We start from the raw sequence: 19,825 nt of genomic DNA on the forward strand, positions 1-19,825 counted from the left end.
CAGAATGGCTATCATCAACAAGACAAATAGTAACAAGTGTTGGAGAGGCTGTGGAGAAAAAGGAATCCTCATACACTGTTGGTGGGAATGCAGACTGGTGCAGCCGCTATGGAAGGCAGTGTGGAGGTTCCTCAAAAAATTACGAATAGAATTACCATATGACCCAGCAATCCCTCTCCTGGGTATCTGCCCAAAAAATCTGAAAACATTTATCCATAAAGACACGTGTGCTCCAATGTTCATTGCAGCTTTGTTTATGGTGGCCAAGACATGGAAACAACCAAAATGTCCCTCGATAGATGAATGGATAAAAAAGTTGTGGTATATATACACACAATTGGAATACAATTTGGCGTTAAGAAATGATGATATAGGAACATTTGTGACAACATGGATGGATCTTGAGAGTATAATGCTAAGCGAAATAAGTCAGACAGAAAAAGCAGAAAACCATATGATTTCAGTGATATGTGGTATATAAACCAAAAACAACAAGAGAACAAGACAAACAAATGAGAAACAAAAACTCATAGACACAGACAATAGTTTAGTGTTTACCAGAGGGTAAGGGGGTGTGGGGGGGTGGAAGATGAGGGTAAGGGGGATCAAATATATGGTGATGGAAGGAGAACTGATTCTGGGTGGTGAACACACAATGGGATTTATAGATGACGTAATACAGAATTGTACCCCTGAAATCTATGTGATTTTACTAACAATTGTCACCCCAATAAATTAAAAAACAAAACAAAACAATGTCCTCAGGTTGTTGATTAGGCCACAGGGAAACATGGCACTGACACAACTCTGATCCTACAGGAAGGCCCAGACGGATATTCAGGGAGCTTTGGCAGGCCTGCTCAGAGAGCTGGCATTCATTCAAAAATATTTATCAGGCACCAAGTATGTGCTACGCCGCCCCTTCATTGCTGAGCAGAACCTTCTCTTTCTGGTATTTGGGACCAAAGACTTCATCAGTGTGCCAAAAATTTGTTTGTGTTCTGGGCTATGGGCAGAGCGCTGTCTCGCAAGACTTAGCCCTTCTCTGTTCTTGGCTCTTTAGGCATCCAGCGGCAGCCTAGCAACTGTTTCACATCCACTTTCTTCATATAGATCGTCAAAGCCAGGCAGACCGTTTACCTGGTCTACTGTGATCATCACATCCCAGCAAAGTGGCAGAAGGAACCTGAGAGGCCGGGAGTTACTTGGCTGTGGGCACTTAAGACTTCTCTTAGTTACCCTGTGCCATGAGACTGAGCTTGGATGGATGAAGCCAAGCAGATTCGAGATGTGCCTGTGAATTCCCTAGATGGGAGGCTTCCTTATCTAATCCTCCTGTTTCATCGAGACCCCTCGGTCCCATCAATGTATGCTCGGCCATGCACTGTGCATGCAGAGGCAGGGGGGCCTGTGAACATAGAGCAAGATGCATGGGCACATGCTGCTTTTAATGAGGGCACTTTGGGTGCCCTGTGGGCAAGTCGCCCATCGTTCTCAGGCATGGTGTCCAGCCACAAGGAGATAGCAGTGACCTTAGCCCTTAGCACCATTCCAGGCACTTCTTACCTTTCATTGTTCTGGACATCAGGCTTTTCATCTTTAATGCAGCCAGAGAGCTGGTTCTCAATGGCTAATTGGAGAAGATCGAGAGGCTGGGTCTGCGTGAAAGTAACAGAGTCATTATAGAGGGGCCCAGAGAGGCCAGCTTGGTTTGGCAAGCACGTTTGCAGTGTCTGGTTTTCCCCCAATAATGCCACACTGCAGATGTTGCTGCATCACAAGGGAAGAGACCCAAGTACATCAGTGTTGACAAAAGCCCCCCGGAAATTGGTTGAACACTCCCCATTCTCGCAAAGCAGAAGGCAGCAGTAGTCCTGCCTCTCTGGGCACAGGTGTCTGAATGACTGTCTCCTTCTTTGGCGGAGGACTAGCTACAGTCATGCTCCTGCCTGTGAGAAGCTGCAATCCAGCACGTATGTACATGTATGTATGCATGTGTGTCCAGGTCTGGTTAGCCAAGATGTTTTTTATCTCCTCAGGCAAATGAATTGCATCCAACTGAGTAGTCATTCCCCCCTCAGCAGAACCAGGAGAGCCCAGATTTTCATGAACATGAAATCCCCTTTCATTGACACAGTAAAAACAGACTTTCCATACCTCGGTGGAGACACTGCACATGTTCTCAAGCTCCTCAGGAAATTTCAGAGGGATAGGTGAACATGAATTATGGAAATATCTGGTCACAGTAAGATCTGGGAGGAGCGTCTTCACTGTCATCTCATCAGTGCGTTGTTTCTTGAACAGTGGCTCCAAAGGCCGGGACTCAAGATTGTCAGGGCGGCATACTGGGGCTACCGGCATCTGTAAAGACAAAGTATCGCAAAGGTCTTATTCCAGGGCCACACCTTTTCTTAGGGCACAAGACATGCTGGGCGTGGAGGGAGATTGCCTACAGGCAAGCCCACAGGAAGCTCTGCCTATATATAAGGCTCACCTGCCACTGCCAGATCCCTGCTGGGCCCTTCTCAGCTCCTGCAGCCTAGGGAAAAGGGGCAAAGCCTGAAGTCCCTGCTGAAGATTTCCCCAGAGGTCCTTGCTGCCCTGGGGCAGCAGTTGTTACTACTATCAGGCTCAATTGACTTAACTCCTTGAAGAGTGTCCCTTTCTCCCACTTATGTGGAACTGGTCTCTAACCTGCAACTTGGAATCCTGCAGCTTCTTAAGCTGCTCCTTCATCATGTTCATGTTCTCTTGCTGGATTCTGAGATTAGCCTGCAGCATTTGAGTTTTCTCTTCCAGTTGCTTCTTAAACTTCTTTGTAAGTTGTAGCTCACGTTTCCTGATGTATGCTCTAAATGGCAATGGTAGCTGTGGGGAGGAATCACTTATAGCTCATATACAGGGTTACCAGGTTCCCCAAACCGTACCATATTGTTTTATTCCTAAATTTTGAAAGACTGGAAATGAGAATAATGGCACACCAATCCTGATTCTACTCATTACTAAAAAGTTTAAAGAAATGGTTCGAGAATCCAGGAACTCTAGATCAGAACTGGATCATGGGGATCATTCAGTCTGATTTTCTCCCTCAACATAAAGCTGTAGAATTGGCCCAGAGACATGAAGCAATCTGCCCAAAGTCCTTAGTGGAAGAGTCAGAGTGTAGCGGGTCAGATCACAAAGGAGGCATGTGGGAAACATCCATCGGATGCCCCTTAGCAATGCAGTAAGAAAAAGAATGCTCAACTGGCACTTCCTTGTTCCAGGCACTCTTTTAAGCACTGTACAGAAATTCACAGATCTGACCTTCACAAGACCCTACAAAATAGCTACTTTATAGAGATACAGTTACAGTACTCAGAGGAATACTCTCCTCTTGGCCCTGGGAATCTAATTTTAACTTGAGTTAACAGCCTCAGGTCTGGGAATAAACAAATGGACAGGTTTATAAAAGCAGAGAGGGTGTTCGGTGACAAAGCAATGCTTCAGGTTGGCTGGCATAGAGGGAATGAGGCACATCTCATGTAGAAGGGAAAGTGAAGAAAGCTTTGTGCACACCATACAAGTGTAGGAGGCCAAGGAACTTGGATTTTCTTCATCAACCATCTTGTGCTGCCTCCAAAAGGAGCATTTTAAGACACAGATCTGACTGGAGAAGTGGCATGCTCAGATCTATGTTGTAGAACAAGCCTTCTGAACTGTCCAGAGACAGCAAGCTCGGAGTTAGAGAGAAGCCAGTCAGAGGGCTGTGTGGGTCCTTTCTAGATAGACATAAGAGGGGCCTGAAACAGACCAGAGGCAGGAGACACAGAAAGGAAGGGACGCATTTAAGAGAAATTAACAAAGTGGATAGGACTTCTCAACTGATTGGCTGAGGGGAGAGAAAAGAGGTGGGATTCTTGGAAAACAACTGTCAGAGCTATAAGTAGCACCTGGAAACAACTGTTGTTTGCCATGATCTACGCTAGACACTGTTGTATGAACAAGATTAGAGAGCCACAGTCCCAATCCACAATCTCAATATTAATGATGAGAAAAAGTACCATATAAATGCAGCTGCTGGAGAACAAATATAAGACAGTCTATTATATCACACAGTGGTCCTTCAAGCCTTATGATTAATGGAAGCACATTGCTGATTAATCAAAGAGAGAGAAAAAAACCATACTAGTTGCTTTTTCTCATGTGGAGTAAAAAAAATTATATATGTTTTTATAATTAATCATTAATCCATTGAAAATTGTCCTCTTTCACTATGAAGTGTGTGTGTGTGTGTGTGTGTGTGTGTGTGTTTGTGTGTATCTTCATATAAGAAAGCAGGCATTCATTAGACTAAACAAAATCTCTACATTCAGGACTGGAATAGACAAACCTTATAGGTTATCACATCTACCCGCTCTTTTCCAGGCAGGATTTTTTTTCCTCTGCTGTCCCTGGTAGACGAGCTATCAAGCCTTTGCTCAAACCATTCCATTAAAGGGGAGGGGCGCATCCCCTGGGGAGGCAACCTAACTCATCCCAGAAGGGTTTCCTTGAAGGGAGCAGAAAGCAGCCCCCCCTGAGCTGTTCTCTCTCTGCCCTAGTTTGATCCATTGGAAACACACCTTCCACGTCAGGAGCAGGATGGCCCTACAGATATTTGGATCAAGCTGTCCTGTCCCTCTCCAGTCTCCTTTCTCTAGTGCCTTCCATTACTGACCATATGACTTTTTCTAGTGCCTCTCCACCCTAGTCTCCATCTTTTAGATGCACTCTAGTGTATCAATGCGCGGCACACAGAAATAAGCCTAATAGGCTACCACATGCAGAGACAGACCACACACACTCATTGCTGGTTATTTTGACTATTTTAAACAAAAATTATATTTAAACTTCAGTTATAAATTAATTCAAAAGAGAAACCTGTCAGCAGTGAAAGGGGAACCACAACTAGACTGAAAACAACTTGACATAGAGCTGAACTGTGCCCTCCACAACTAGATCGAAAACGACTCCACAACTAGATTGAAAAAAAAAAAATGACGACTTGATTTGGAGTTGATGAGTCCTGGAAAAACACACTGTTCCCCAATATTCCCCAATAAAAAAAAATTTAAAAAGAAAAGTCACCTTCCCTTGAGATAGTCAGGATCCTGTTATATATGATAAGGAACATGGCTCTTAAAAATACTGCCTTTTCTTAGTGGTAAGCTCCCTATTCAGCTCAAACTTTCTCTCAAACACAGAGTGTCTTTGCATATTTCACATTAAGAGGAGAATGGGGATTTGGTCTTAGAGAACCTCCAACCTCCCTGTTTGCTAGGACCCCCTATAATCTCAGCTGCATCTAAAAATCCAGTACAACAGAAATGGTGATGTACTTAAAAAAAAAAAAAAGCATGGTTTCTTCAAAGTGAGACTGGGCATAAGAGTGGAAATTTGGAGCTCTGCAGGGTTAGTGGTCCAGATAAATATATGGGGTAAGACTCCAGAGGTACCTCAACACTGCTGTCAGCAGGCATAGTGGAGGATGAGGGGCTCTCCTGCACCAACTCTTCCATCTGGTCCATCTCCTCCTCCTCTTCTTCTTCACTCTGTTCTTCCATTTCATCCTCTCCTTCCACATCGTCCTCTTCCATTTCATCCACCTCTTCCAACTGGTCCTCCTCGTCCCCTTCTTCCTCTTCATATTCTATCACTTGGATCACCTCTTCCACCTCGACCTCCTCGTTCACTTCAACCACCTCATCTGTATCATCCATCTCAAAATGAAATTCAAAACTCTGAGAAGATGATGAGCCTAAGGAGAGAAGCGCACTGAAATTCATGACCAAAAAAGCAAAAGTACCAATGCTATCAAAGAGATTATAGGTTTCTATTTGTTTATTTCCTTTTATAAGCCATAAAAACAAGAGTCCAGTTTTATTCCATGTTAAGGATTGGACATGCCAGGTACCAAGAGTAATTCAGAAATTACTTAAAAATCTGTTCATATCTGAAAATGAAGAAAAAGGAGGCAGTGTCTGACTTTACTTCTACTCATTCAAGCATAAGTGGTGCCCAAACACATTAGTATTAAGTGTCTTTTCATTATACAATTCTTTTGGTACCTTCCAACTGATACAAAAAAAATTAAACCTAGTCATAAATCACTTCTGAAAAACTAAGTTCCCCAGGATGTGGGATCTCAGGAATTCGTGAAGTGCTCTTAGAGATGTTGCAACATGATGCTCTTTCAACAGCCCCAAAAAGCAAAGTGGAGAACGTTATTTAAATAATGCCAAATGGTAGAGTCATTTTTTGAAAATAGTTTGGCAGTTTTTTTTTCATACACGCTTCCCATATGACCCAGTAGTCCCACTCTCTGTAATTTCTCCAAGTGCTTTAAAAATTGATATTCACACACAAAAATCTATATGCTGATGTTTATAGTAGCTCTATTTATAATCACTGAAAACTTGAAAAAAAACCCAGATGTCCTTCTACAGACAAACGAATTTTAAAAAACAACTGTGTTACACTCATATGATGCATTACTACTCAGCAAAGAAAAAGAAGTGAACCATTGATTCATGCAACATAAATGAATCTTAAATGCATTCTGTTAACAAAGTCAGACCAAAAAGGCTAGATGATGTATGATTCTATTTACATGACATTCTGGAAAAAGAAAAACAGAGATAGAACACTGATCAATGGTTGCCAGAGAATGGGGGACAGAGTTTGAGTTCAAAGAGGCAGCACAAAGAAATTTGGGGGTAATAGAAACTTTCTGCTTGGCACTGTGGTGGTAGATACATGACTCTTTGCCTTTGTCAAACCCACAGAACTATACACCTCTCAAAGAGTGAATTCTACTGTGTGCAAATGTAAAACTAAATTGCTCTTATACATTTTAGAAATCACAATCGTGGCTCCATGGACTTTGCCTTCTCCCCTCCAAAATCAATTGTTTTGAAAAGATTTTTTTAAACAAAGTTTTGAGATTGACAGCAATAATGGAAAGGTTGTTAACTAGAGTATTTAAAAAATTGAGGTATCACGTCTATATACAGAGATTCCACAATATAGGTTATCTATAATAAGCTCAGCTAATCAGAGGACATACTCTCCATTATGTATCTACCACTGCTATAAGTTTTGTATTTTAATACAATTATGTTTATGAAATATCTTTAATATTAAAACTTACATAATAGATATCACTTGTTTTGAGACTATCCTTTTTGCTCTTTACTAGCGATTCTTCTTATAGTACAGTTTTACAAACAAGAGATTTCTTTGGAATGCAACTACTATGCCATAGCAGAAAAGACTACATGAGTATGAAAAGATAAGATGCTATTCTGTCAAAGACTACAATCTAGCACCAATCTTTAGAAGATTAAAATTAAATGGGAGGGACTAATACCATCCCCCAAGCACTTCAACCATTGATGTGATATTCATTTTCATTGCTTTCAAATAATCATCTCAAAAAATTTAAAAATGAAGAAAGTTAGAATTCACTCCTTTGATTTCACACCATAATAAATGGAACATTATCTTCATTTGAAAAACTGTATCTACTATGTAAGGCCACTACTTTTCTTTCTGAATAGATCCTATCCAAATGTCCAAATGTACCTACTTTGCGATCCAAGCATCTTTAGCAGGGAAGGTGTGCTGGTTTCAGAAGATGTATCAGAATTTAGGTCTATTACAGAAGTACATTCTTGTGATTCATACTGCTCAAGATTTACATAGGCAACTTCATCCTAGGAATTTCCAAAAGAGAAAAAGATGCCATTTTAATTTGGAGTCAAAGAGGTATATAAATAAGAGGAAACAGAGGCAGAACAAACTTTGGTGCATTTCACATAACAATTTCTGACATTGCTTCAATAATTGAATACATAACACCAAACCATCACGAAACATGTCCATGAAAAATATTGCCAGAACAACAAGCAGTGATTTTGGGTGCCCCATTCTATACATTATAAAAACTGAGAAGAGAAACATAGTATAGATGTGCTAAAAGCACAAGTATAATAAAAATGTGTGCCAATCAAAGACCATGGAACAAAAGAAAATACACCTTCCAGAGTGTTAGTAGGATGCTGACCTGCTGGTTCAGAGCAGTGGGCAGACTGTGGGAGAACAGTACCACCGACAGGGCCATTTTTCCAGAGGTCCTGCACATGCAGCCTAGGCTTAGAGCAAGGAAGGGCCAATTGGGGATCTGTTGCTCCATGTTTTTAGAAACTACTCTATGTTTTTTTTTTGTTGTTGTTGTTTTTACTCCATGTTTTTAAAACACAGATTAAAGTTGAAAGTGTTATTAGCAGAAGTACCTTTACTATAGTAGCAAAGAGACGGAAATAGCCCTGGAGAGCTTCTAGTGCTACCTCCCCCATTTTACAGTGTCAAAGAGAAGGTTACAGCAAGTTAGGAGCAGAGCAAGGGAGAGAATCCAGTGACTTCAAACCCAGCGCTCATTCCCTTAACCCTGGCTTCCTCAACTTAAGCCATGTACTGCTTTAAACCTTATACATTGTATTCCTATTTAGTGATCCACTTCCACTTCCTTAACAACTGGATCTTTTTTGAATAGTCTGGGGCTCACTACTTATATAAAATGTAAGTACAACACCTGGTTTGTCAATGAAATCTTTTACATCTCTGCCAAAAGACTGTTAGTTTGCTTGCTTGTATGTTTTGGACTAAATTAAGACGTAGCCCCAAGCTTATTTTTCTACAAGGAACCTGTTTGTGGGAGCACACTCATCCAGATCAAATCCCAACGTTTAACTTCAGGAAATTGTGCGACCTCACTGTTCAAATACACTGTGTTTTGTACTCCTTCAAATAAGCAGGATGTGGCACTGTTTTCATTATTTAAAAAGATATTCTGGTGGGGTGGTATTCATTGAGGTGGGATATGACCTCTCTCTGCCCTCATTCTTCTGCTCTTTATCATAGCCTCGTATCAATTTAATCACTAGCTCCTTACTTCCTGGATGATTTTCAATATAAATATATATACTCAGACGTTGATTGAGATGTCCATTTTGTGCTTTCATATGTTTTAGCCTATCGATATAAATGCAGGGAGCTTAAATAAACTTAAATGACAGAGTCATGTGTAGTAATGGTAATTGGTTTGAGAAAAAACAAAGCGGAAAAAAATGACTTTGGAAGCGAAAAGATACTAGTCTAAAACACAATTAGGACTAAGGCCTGAAGACAGTCTTTCAAGAGAGGCAGCTAGAAGGTAAAAAGAAAGATGAAATGAAAATGTGTACATGGGGACAGAAAGGCAATCAGTATGCTTTCACAAGTTGAAGTGAAGTTTTGTGTTTACTTTTATTCCACAATTATCTCCATGAACAGGATGCTAAAGGATTTGGAAAGAGAAGCATTGCCTTTGAGGTTACACAGAGTAGGCTTCACACGCAGGCTCCAATACCTGATGGTTATGTGACCTAGAAGTGGGTATACATTGTGGGGGTGGCAATCTAGAAGTATGTCCTCCAATCTTCACAGTGTCGCCATTGTTAGCTTAACGTCAAAAGTGCTCTCTGCCTAATTTAAGAGATCCTAGCATTTTCCTTTTTGAAAAAAATAAAGTGCTATAAGTTGCCCAGTGAAGATGACAGATTGAATAGACATGGGGAAAATGCTAGATAAAATAGAGTAGAATGTAGTAAATAATATTGCAATGACTATGTATAGTGCTGGGTGGGTACTAGACTTATCAAGGGGATCATTTCATAAATTATATAAATGTGTAACCAATACGCTGTATATCTGAAACTGATATAAAATATTGAATTCCAACTATAATTGAAAAAATTAATAACTGAAAAAAAATTGAGTAGAATTTAAAATATATACACACCCCATTAAAAGTCCTCTCTGGACCCCTCCTCTCCTCCACCTAAAACCCGGTTTATGTGATTCCCTTGAGAGCAAAACTTCTCAAAAGGGAAAGTACTCAAATGTCTCCAATTCCACCAGCCTCTCTTAAATCTACTCAATCAGATGTTATCTGCCCGCCCCTGTCCATACTCCACCAAAACTTTTCTCAAGTTCAGCAGTGGCTTCCAGGTCCTAAATCTAATGGTCACTTCTGAGTTGTGAACCTACCTAATCCATCAGCAGTGTTTGACACTGTTCATCATTCCCTCCTCCCGAAAATACTTTCTTCTCTCAACTGAAAAATAATATTGACTTGGTGTTTTGTCACTAAAAAGGATTTATTTGGGAAAAAAGAAAAAGATTGCAAACCAGTGCATGTAGATATGGTGATCCACGTGAAAACACTGCACTGCGTGCCAAGATGGAGAAGTATAAAGAGAAGGGGAAAGGAAGTTAAGGGGAGGGACAGTTACAACCATAGAGCTTTATTGTAAGCATAGAGTTCTTCTTGTAGGGTTCTTGTGATTATGCAGAATGTGAGAACTCCTCCCATAAACCCTAGCTCCTCCCACAGACCCATGTTTGCTTAAAGTCTCAAGTCATAATCATTATCACTTCACTTGGCTTACCTCTTACCTAACTGGTCACTTCCTCTCAGTCTCCATTGCTGATTCCTTCTCTTCTCCCTAATCTCTTAACTTTGGGGGTACTCTAGGATTAGTCCTTGGTCTTTACCTCTATCTGTTCTTACTCCCTTGGTGACCTCATCCAAGCTTATAGCTTTAAAACCATCCATGTTGATGATTTCCATATTCTTATCTCCAATCTTGTTCTTCTTTTCCAACTGGCTGCCTAATAGGCATGTCAAACACAAACATCTTCAAAACTGAGACTCTGTTATTACAACCCCCAACAAACACCCCTAAGCTTGCAAGTTCTTCCCACAGTTTTCTCCATCTCAGTTAATGTAACACTACCCTTCCAGTTGCTCAGGTCAAGTACCTTAAAGTCATGCCTAACTCCCCTCTTTTTCTCACACACTTCATCTAATGTCAGCAAATCCATGGGCTCTTCCTTCAAAATATATCTAGAACCCAACCACTTCTCACAATTTCCATTGTTAAGACCTTGGTCCAAGCCATCATCATCTCTCACTTAGATAGCTGATAACCTCCTAACTGGGCTCCTAGCTTCCACTCTTGCACCTCCTCCCCACAATCTATTAACTCCCATTGCATCTCTGACTTCATACCTACTCTCACTTTTGTTCGCTCTGCTCCAGCCCGTCTGGCCTCCCTGCTATCCTCTGTGGACAAAAAAAAGGGGGTTCTATGGAAAGTAACCTCACAGGGTGATCTGATCATAAATTCCTAAGTAGGCAGGTCATGGTGGATAATCATGCCCCAGTGCTATAACTTCTTTACTAAAAGGCTCATCTTTGCCTTAAGCAAGGCCTGTCCATTGGTTCTGTGCATGTAGGTTAACACTACTTTGAAATGCCCCCTTTCAGACCTTTCCTTCTAATACCTGATCACCCTTTCAGACCCCTTCTTCTGAAATGTCAGAGCACATAATCTTAACTAGTTTGTAATCCAATCCTGGCCTTGCTTTCTCCTACCTCCATGTAATCTTCCCTATGTTTCCTTCCTTAATTTCAAATGCATAAGAAAAGCTGCAAAAACTTTTATTCTCTGGAGCATTTGAGATTTTGCTCCCCGGCATATGTCATCAGTTTGGCTCAAATAAACTCTTATAAAAATTCTCTACAGCTTTGGACATTTCTTATGTCAACATTTACTTGGCATAGTCAGCAGAATTCCAAAGAAGCCCACAAAGGACCACCCTGCAGGCCCAGACCTGGTGCCAGCTACAAGCAAGGGTCCATTGTGTCCCACCGGCTCCCTGCTTCGCATCGGGTAAACCTGGGTGAGACTTCTCTCAGAAGCCCAGGCCTCCTTGCTTTAAAGTAGCAGGCCATGGCTTTATTTTTTAACTATTAGAGAATGTCTCAAAACTAAAAAGGCCTTGTCCCCTCAGCTAAAATGAAGCTATGTAAAAGGATTTAGATAAATGGATCAACCTAATATGTCGTTTAGGTGTCAACCCAATTTTTTGAGGTATTAAAATTGGCTGTCTTTATTTTATAAAGGAGAAGGTCATTTGGAACTTGAATGGTCAAGGACAGATATAAGTTGAAAATACCTGCAAAACACAATTTAGATGCAACCGTTCTTTTATAAACTGGTGAGTTGTTCTCCTGGCTAAAAGGTCTCTGTGTCTATGTGTGTCTTGTTGTGTGTGTATGTTGTAAATGTGAGATAATTTTCTACCTTTGGATAGTATTATTAAAATTAATTTAAAGGCAAGCACTTGTATAGATTGGGTATTTCTAAATTTTCAGAAATACAGAAACTAACAGGCTTTTCAAGTTCATGTGACCTAAGCTTAATCCTTAGTAAACAAAAGCTAGTTTAAGTTTGCTGATTTAAGTAAAACAGACATGTCTTTATTTTACCTGGGTTTTATAAAAATAAGTCCATGTCTATGAAATATGTTTCTAGAGGTTATAAATATCTTTATGATTCTGCCAAGCTAAAGAATGCTAATTGCTTATTTCTTGGTTTTCATTAGAAATTAAAGTTTTAAGGGTCAAAAATCTCAACAGATGTAGGATGTGGTGTTCCAGAACAACATCTCAAAAGATTTGTCTTTCATGATAAATTGCATGGGGAACATTGTAAAAATAAGTGACAAAAAAAATCCACTAACAATTGTCACTCCAATAAAAAAAAAAAGTAAAAAAAAAAAAAAAGAAATAACAGGCCCAAGATGGAGTCATTTGCCCCCCATGTAAAACTTCAACCTCTCCCAGCAATGTGACCTTTAAACAGTCAATCTGAAACTTCCTGATTAGCACTACTGAGGTCATCTGCATGATGAAACCCCTGCCATTCCTTTCCCCCAGAAAGATGATGACCTAGCCTGAAACAATCCTTTCTTCTCTTTGGCTAATGACTTCCTTGCCCCACCCTCCTTCTGCCTATAAAACCCTTCCACTTTGTACAACTCTTCAGGACCATCTCTCTACATGCCAGATGGGATACCGCCTGATTCACGAATCGCTCAATAAAACCAATTAGATCATCAAATTTCCCCAATTGAATTTTTGCTAACACTCTAAACACTAGGCACACTTTCACTTCTTTAATCTTCCCCCAGATGTCTTCATGGCTACCTTTCTCACTTCCTTCAATCTTTTCTCATATTTAATACTGTACTCCCCCCACCTGCTATATTCCCAATCCTTCTCATCCTTCTCTACTTCTTTTCAATAGCTCTTCTCACTTTCTACTATGTGATTTATTTGTTTAATGTACTTATCTGGTTTATCATCTATCTTCTCCTGCTAGAATGTAAGCTCCTCTAGAGAAGGAAATTTTCAGGGTTTTTTTTTTTTGGTATCTGGTATAAAGTAGGTGTTAAGTAAATATTTGTTCAATGAATCAATAAATGAATGAATCTGAAACGACCTTTAAAATAAATACATTCAAAATGTTCAAAAATATAAAGAAACGAAAGTCATAACAGAATAGGCCAATGCGAAAAAATAGAGCTTTGAAAGTAGATGCCTCCTTGTGTGGTAAGAAACATAGACAGCTATTGGGACCAGACAGGCCTGGGTTTGAATCCTGACTCTGCCACTTTGTGTGACTTTGAACAAGTTATTCAATAGCCAGAACCCAAGATTTACTATCTGTAAAACTAGAATGATAATGCCTCATAGAGTTGTTGTGATGGTCAAGCACTTAGCCCAATCCTTGATACATAAGTCCTCAATAAATTTTAGTTAGCAGTATTATCACTTTATCATGAGTACCATCTCACTCCCCACCCCTTGTCTGTGTTAGGGCTGACCTTCTTAGACCACTTTTTAGATACTTCCTAAGTACCTGTTGATTAAGTGCCTACCACATAGTAGTTGTAAAACCAACAGTAGATACCTTTGTGATCATTCCCCAAGTTAGATTTGTCCTGTCCTCCCTATTAACACATCATCAGCTTGGGCAGAGTGCTTCTGAGTCTGATGGGTACTATGGCTCTGCTACCCCACCCAGCTCCCTGGTACATGCTCAAAGCCAACTACTTCTGAAGACTTGCCTGTGACCTCCAGACACAATGGATTTTGGTGAAAAAGCAACCTGAAAATATGCAAGTTCCAGTTCTACCAAAATGCCTGTTCAGTGCAACACGGTTCATGAGCAACAGATCTCCAGGCTTAGATGGCAGAATGTCAGTAGCTGGTAACACGAGTCACCTACATTCATCATTAAAGTATTTGGAACAGTCAATTCGGAAAAAATTGGTTTGGATTGGCATTGATGTCCAAATGGTGAAGTGGTGGTTTTGTGGAAGGAACTTTGTCCTGAATACATCACCTTATTTTCAATTCCTTGCCAATTAACAGTTGTTTTCAATAGAACATACTTCTTTGACTACAGGCTTGTCTGTAGTAACAGATGACAGAGCAAAATATGATGATTTCTGGCAGGGGGTCAGTGTGTGCATTGTGTGGTTTTCATCATGTTTCTTTTGCTTAGGTTTAGTTGAGATCCTTGGATCTTTGTATTACAGCATTCACCAAATGCGGAAAACTTCTGGCCATTATGACTTCAAGTAATTATTTTGTGTACACCTATCTACCCTTTGGAGATTTCATTTATATGTATACTGGGGGTACCAAAAATGTGTACACATTTTAAGCGATGTTATCTATGGTCAAACAGTGGTTCGCCGTAATCAGAAGTGTCTGGACACTGATGGTAACCACTTTGAGCACCTCTTGTAACTGCAGAAGTCAAACGTGAATTGTATTCACATTTTGTTATAGGTACACATTGAGTATTACAATTAATACAGTTTTTTCCTTTCTTAAAATGTGTATACATTTTTTGTTTTGACACCCTCGGTATTTGGCCGCTTAAAGTTTCTAACAGCTAATTGATGTTCTTTTCATTTTTCTCGTTCCTTTTAAAGTTTTGTCTCCTTGTGTTTAATTTTGGAGAATTTCTATTGCTTTGTGTTTAAATCTACTAATCTACTAAATGTACAGTGTTTAATCTGCCATCAATCCCAGCCATTGTTGTCTTCATTACTCAAATTCTGACTTGAGATTTTTCCCCCCATCTTCCATGTTTCTATTTAAGTTTTTTTTAACTTATGTAATACATTTGTTTTTAATATCCTTGTCCACTAATTCTAAAATCTGTGTTTGTTCTGAGTGGGTTTCTACTGATTGGTTTTTCTCTTAAATAAGGATCATATACCACTGCTTGGAATGCCTGGTAATCTTTGGCTGAATGCCAAATATTGTTCATTTTTACCTTGTAGGGTGGTGGATATTTTTGCATTCCTATAAACATGCTTCATCTTTGTTCTGGAATGTAGTGAAACTGCTTGGAAACGTTTGGTCCTTTTTGGTCTTGCTTTAATGATTTTGATAGACCCAGAGCACTGGTTCCCCTAGGGCTAACTTTTCTCCACAACTAAGGCAAGACCTTTCTGTGTACCCTTACACTTCATGTCCTGTATATTATGAGGATTTTCAGTGCGACTGATAGAAACAGGAACTACTGCCAGCCTTGTATGAATGCTGGCACTGTAGCCTCTAATCCTTCTGGATGGTTCTTTCCTCTCACTGATCGTTGGCATCCTCTCTCCATGTAGCCTTCTCTTCTCTGATGCTCTGCAAACAATCTTAGAGCCCCTATACTCTCACCTCAATCTCAACTCAGAGAGTCCACTGGGATCCCTGTGTCTTGTCTCTCTTGGCCATGTGGCCTAGAAACTCATTAGGGAGCAAGCTGTGGCAATTGTAGGGCTCACCTCATTCATTTCCCATCTATTAAGAGTCCCTGTCCTTTGTTGCCTGCTGCCCATTATTTTGAAAACTATTATTTCATTTATTTTGTGTTTTATTTGTGGCTGTTTTGGGCAGGAAAGTTAATATTCATTTGTGCATCTAAATTTATGAGCACCTATTGCGTGTAGCAAGCCTTGTTCAAGATATTTGGGGATATGCTGATGAGCAAGACAGTCCCCGCTCTCACAGAAGCTTCATTTTATTGCAGGAATATAGACAATGTACTAATAAATGAGGCTTCTTTTGAGCATTATTACATCCATATGAGGTAGCCTAGCAGAGATTATTATTACTTCCATTTTACAGATTAACGGCGTCTCTCTGTGGTAAAATAACTATCCTCAGATCACAAAATTGGCAGAATCAGGAATCAAACCCTTATCTTATGTCTGGGCCATCTTTTCCCTCTGCAGTACTGTCATCACTGCAGTGATCCAGCCTAGCCGCTGTCTTACATATCCATGGAGTGGCGGGTAAGGTGAAAGACCATCATCTATTGGGAAGGCTTTCTGGGATGTTTTTTCTGTTCTTCCATACCTTTTTTCTTACAGTTTGATCTTATCTCTCAGACTAGATTCAGATCATTGAGGAGGAACCCGGGGTTCATTTTTCTATTAATGTGTATCCCTATAGCATTCTTCCTAGTAATGTCTGGTGAATGGATAAATGAATTATACATTCAATGGCTTAGGAAGAGGAAGGGGGACAATCTAGGTTAATTAGGGACTGGGTTCTGCTCATGATGGCATGATGCAGTCTCATGAGTCTATTCACATAGCCTAATACAGCAGGCAGGTCAGCAAACTTTATCTTGAAATGCACTCACCAGTCAAAAAGACCTTGAACAATGTCTGGCAGAGAGTTTAGCTTAATTGTCTTTAAAGCTAGTATAGGGACCATTCCAAGCATGGCTGTTACTGGCTCCCAATAAGAAATGGCTACAAAATGGCAATTGTGTAACAATTGTGCCATGTCCATATGGGATATTTTTTGAAATTACAACCTTTCTATGTTGGTGAAGAGAAGCAGAATTTGTCACCCCAAAATACGCTTCTTTGGCATATTGATTATTTCAAGTTGGTTATTTTTAAGCAACAGCAGACACAGGTGAAACTCTGAAAACTGAGTAAAAGTTACCATTTGGTAAGAAACATTTATATTTATCAGGGAAGCCTCTATTTGTAAGGGCGTCTACTGCTCTGTACCAGGAAGAGGAGGATGACTACATCTCTAGAGACTTACCAATGCCGAAGGGAAGGAATGAAATATTTGTAAACACCTTACCCTTGTTCACTGTAGTTTCCCTGGTAACCTCCCATAACTGGCCTCCCCCCAGTCCCCCTCCGCTCAACATCTTTTGTCTTTAGCTGAAGATGATATTTTATGTGGTGGCTTGGGCCATTTCAAGGAATTTCTCAGATTTCCTGGGTCTCTCCCACGTATACAGGAGGCATTCACGTTATTAAACTCTTGTGCATTTTTAAGCCTGTGACTCTTTTTAGTATAGGGGCACCTCAGCCAAGAACCTAGAAATGTAGAGGAAAAATTATTTTCCTCTCCCACATTGGCAACACACATTAACTAAAGAATCAACAGTATGGGGATAAAAGCTTTTAGTTTCTGGTTGTCAATGTACATACGTGTGAGGCAGTAGGACAATCAACAAACAGGGGTCGAGTCCTAGAACTCCTTCGGCCTCGAGCACTTCTGTAAATTGGTAAAAAGAGATGGTAAGCACATTTCACTTGCCATTTAAATAAAAAATTTCTATAATTACAGTAAAATAAGGTTCAAATTAGAAAAATATTTTATTTTTTCTTAATACATAACATCATCAATCTTTGAGGTATTGTGTTTCCTACAGAGAAAGTTGTTCTGCACCATATCTATAAAATAAACCATCTGGACCTTCATTTGAATGAAGTTTGCTGCGGTCTCAATGTCTCTTTTGACAGTGATGAGCAAAGCAAACTTTAAAAAAAACCAAAGTGTATCAGTGAACGTTCTTAATTTTTAAACCAACTGCAATTACAAAAAAAAATGCCTTCAGGCCACATTTAATTTTGTTTACTGTAATTAGAGAAACTCTCCATTCTCTGGCTCATTAACAATTTATTTCTATCGAAATTATAATTTTGATGCCCAAGGTGAGAATGCAGCTTCATGACACACTCTATTCTAAATACTAGCTTACTTTTCACCAAATAGAGAGAAAGCAAAAGAGAGAGAATATGAATGAGAACCTTGTTTTTAATACTGAAATTACTTTTCAAACCTTGAAATTTCATAACTGACAATTACGACAATGTATTTTGTGTTCAGTTTTTTTCTTTTGCAGGCCAAAGAGTGAAAAACCCCTGAAGGGGAGCAGAGTCTGCCACGTAAAGCTATGCCTCTTTGGGATATTATTTTATGCTGGCTGTTTTTTCGGAAAGAAAAGATTCAGGAAGAACCTTCGACCTTCCCTCTAATTGCCCAAAAGAATTTCGATAGAACACCTGCTCCAGGAAGGGAGCTATTATCATAGATAACTATAGTTTTATATGGACTACGTGTGACAGACAGGGAGGAACCTAGCAAGCCTATTTGATCAAAGTCCTCTCTGCTTCCCATTGTTAAAGACAGCCCAGTAAACATTTGTTTACCAAACATTTGCTTTTTCATCTCCATGTGAATTGCCTTCCTCCCCTTTGAAATCCCAAACCGCTACCCCCTTTCTCCTTAGCTCAAGAAGGCTTGTAAGCCTCAACTGCATGATACAGTCCTCAGGCCCCCGTTCTTATGGACCCCCCCATAGGTACATACACATTTAAATGTGGTCATTTTCTCCTGTTAACCTGTCTTACGTCTTTTAAATTACTTGACTAGCCAGAATAACTAAGATGGAAAAGGGGAAATTTTCTTCTCCCCCATCTCTCTATCACTCCACAAAGTGAGAGACTGGAGTCTCATAACAGATGTGATAAAAAGTAAGGCATCACTGTAGCAACAGTGACAAAATGATATTTGTGAAACCCTATTCATTCAGAAGATACAACAATAACAATAACTGGATTATTCCGCATGGTTTCCAAAAGGGAATACAGATCCAATGAACAGGAATTTCCCATTCTATATTTCACAGGACCCACTGAAAAAAAATCCAGTTCGCTTATATCATCTTTATAATGGTAGAAAATTAAGAGTTTCAAAAACTATATTTTGAAGACCAAAATATATATTTAGGAAGCATTAATTTAAGTAGCACAAAACAACTAAGTAATGAGTTAATTCAGTCACTTGTGTGTGTAATGGTGCTATAAAATGGCTTTGACTTTTAACACCAAGTAACTTAGACATAAGCAGAGTTACTTATAAATTTGCCCCGTCACCATTTAAAAATAAAATTCCTAAAAGATTATCATCTATATTTTATTTTTTTTCAGTCTTTGACTAAATTTATAAGCCAGTTTAGTCTAGGAGAATATTTTCTTACTTAGAGTTGATACTTCTTCAAGGTTGTTGTTCACCCTTTGTTCTTTCTTTATATTATGGCTCTTGTAGACCATTGTGAAGGAAAAGGGGGTGCTGCAATAAGTCTGACAGGAACCTCACAGGGTGATCTGATCATAAATTCCTAACTGGGCAGCTGATGGTGGACAGTCACATCCCAGGCCTATAACTTCCTTACTAAAAGATTTATCTTTGCCTTAAGCAAGTCCTGTCTATTGTTTTTGTGAATCTAAGCTAACACACCTTTGAAATGCATCTTTTTCAGACCCCTCAGAAGCTACAACCACCCTCAACAGAGCACATAATCTTGTTAACTATCCTATAACCCAATCCCCACCTTACTTTCTCCCCGCTTCACACATCTCTAGCCAAATCTCTCCCTGAGCCAGACTCATATACCCAACTGCCTATAGGACATGCTGTCTGCATGCCTAACAGATATCTCAATTCAACATGGTCCAATTAACTCCTCCTCCTCCTCTTCTTCCTCTTCCTTCTCCAGTGTCTCATGTATTGATGAATAGTGCCACC

General features: G+C 39.8%; 1 protein-coding gene across 1 annotated transcript in view; it reads right to left on the reverse strand.

The window, feature by feature from the left end:
- The window catches only part of PASD1 (PAS domain containing repressor 1), a gene marked incomplete at its 3' end in the record, with an annotated part of 78,948 nt that overhangs the window by 10,450 nt on the left and 48,673 nt on the right, over positions 1 to 19,825 (reverse strand). The window contains exons 9-13 of the mRNA XM_081042283.1: positions 17,443 to 17,509; positions 7,610 to 7,736; positions 5,478 to 5,779; positions 2,158 to 2,361; positions 1,567 to 1,658 (exon numbers count right to left, since the gene is read on the reverse strand). Of these exons, the coding sequence (XP_080898409.1) occupies positions 1,567 to 1,658; positions 2,158 to 2,361; positions 5,478 to 5,779; positions 7,610 to 7,736; positions 17,443 to 17,509 (792 nt within the window). The remainder of the gene's footprint in view (positions 1 to 1,566; positions 1,659 to 2,157; positions 2,362 to 5,477; positions 5,780 to 7,609; positions 7,737 to 17,442; positions 17,510 to 19,825) is intronic.

This window comes from Rhinolophus hipposideros, assembly GCF_964194185.1.
Source record: "Rhinolophus hipposideros genome assembly, chromosome: X".
Classification (NCBI taxonomy): domain Eukaryota; kingdom Metazoa; phylum Chordata; class Mammalia; order Chiroptera; family Rhinolophidae; genus Rhinolophus; species Rhinolophus hipposideros.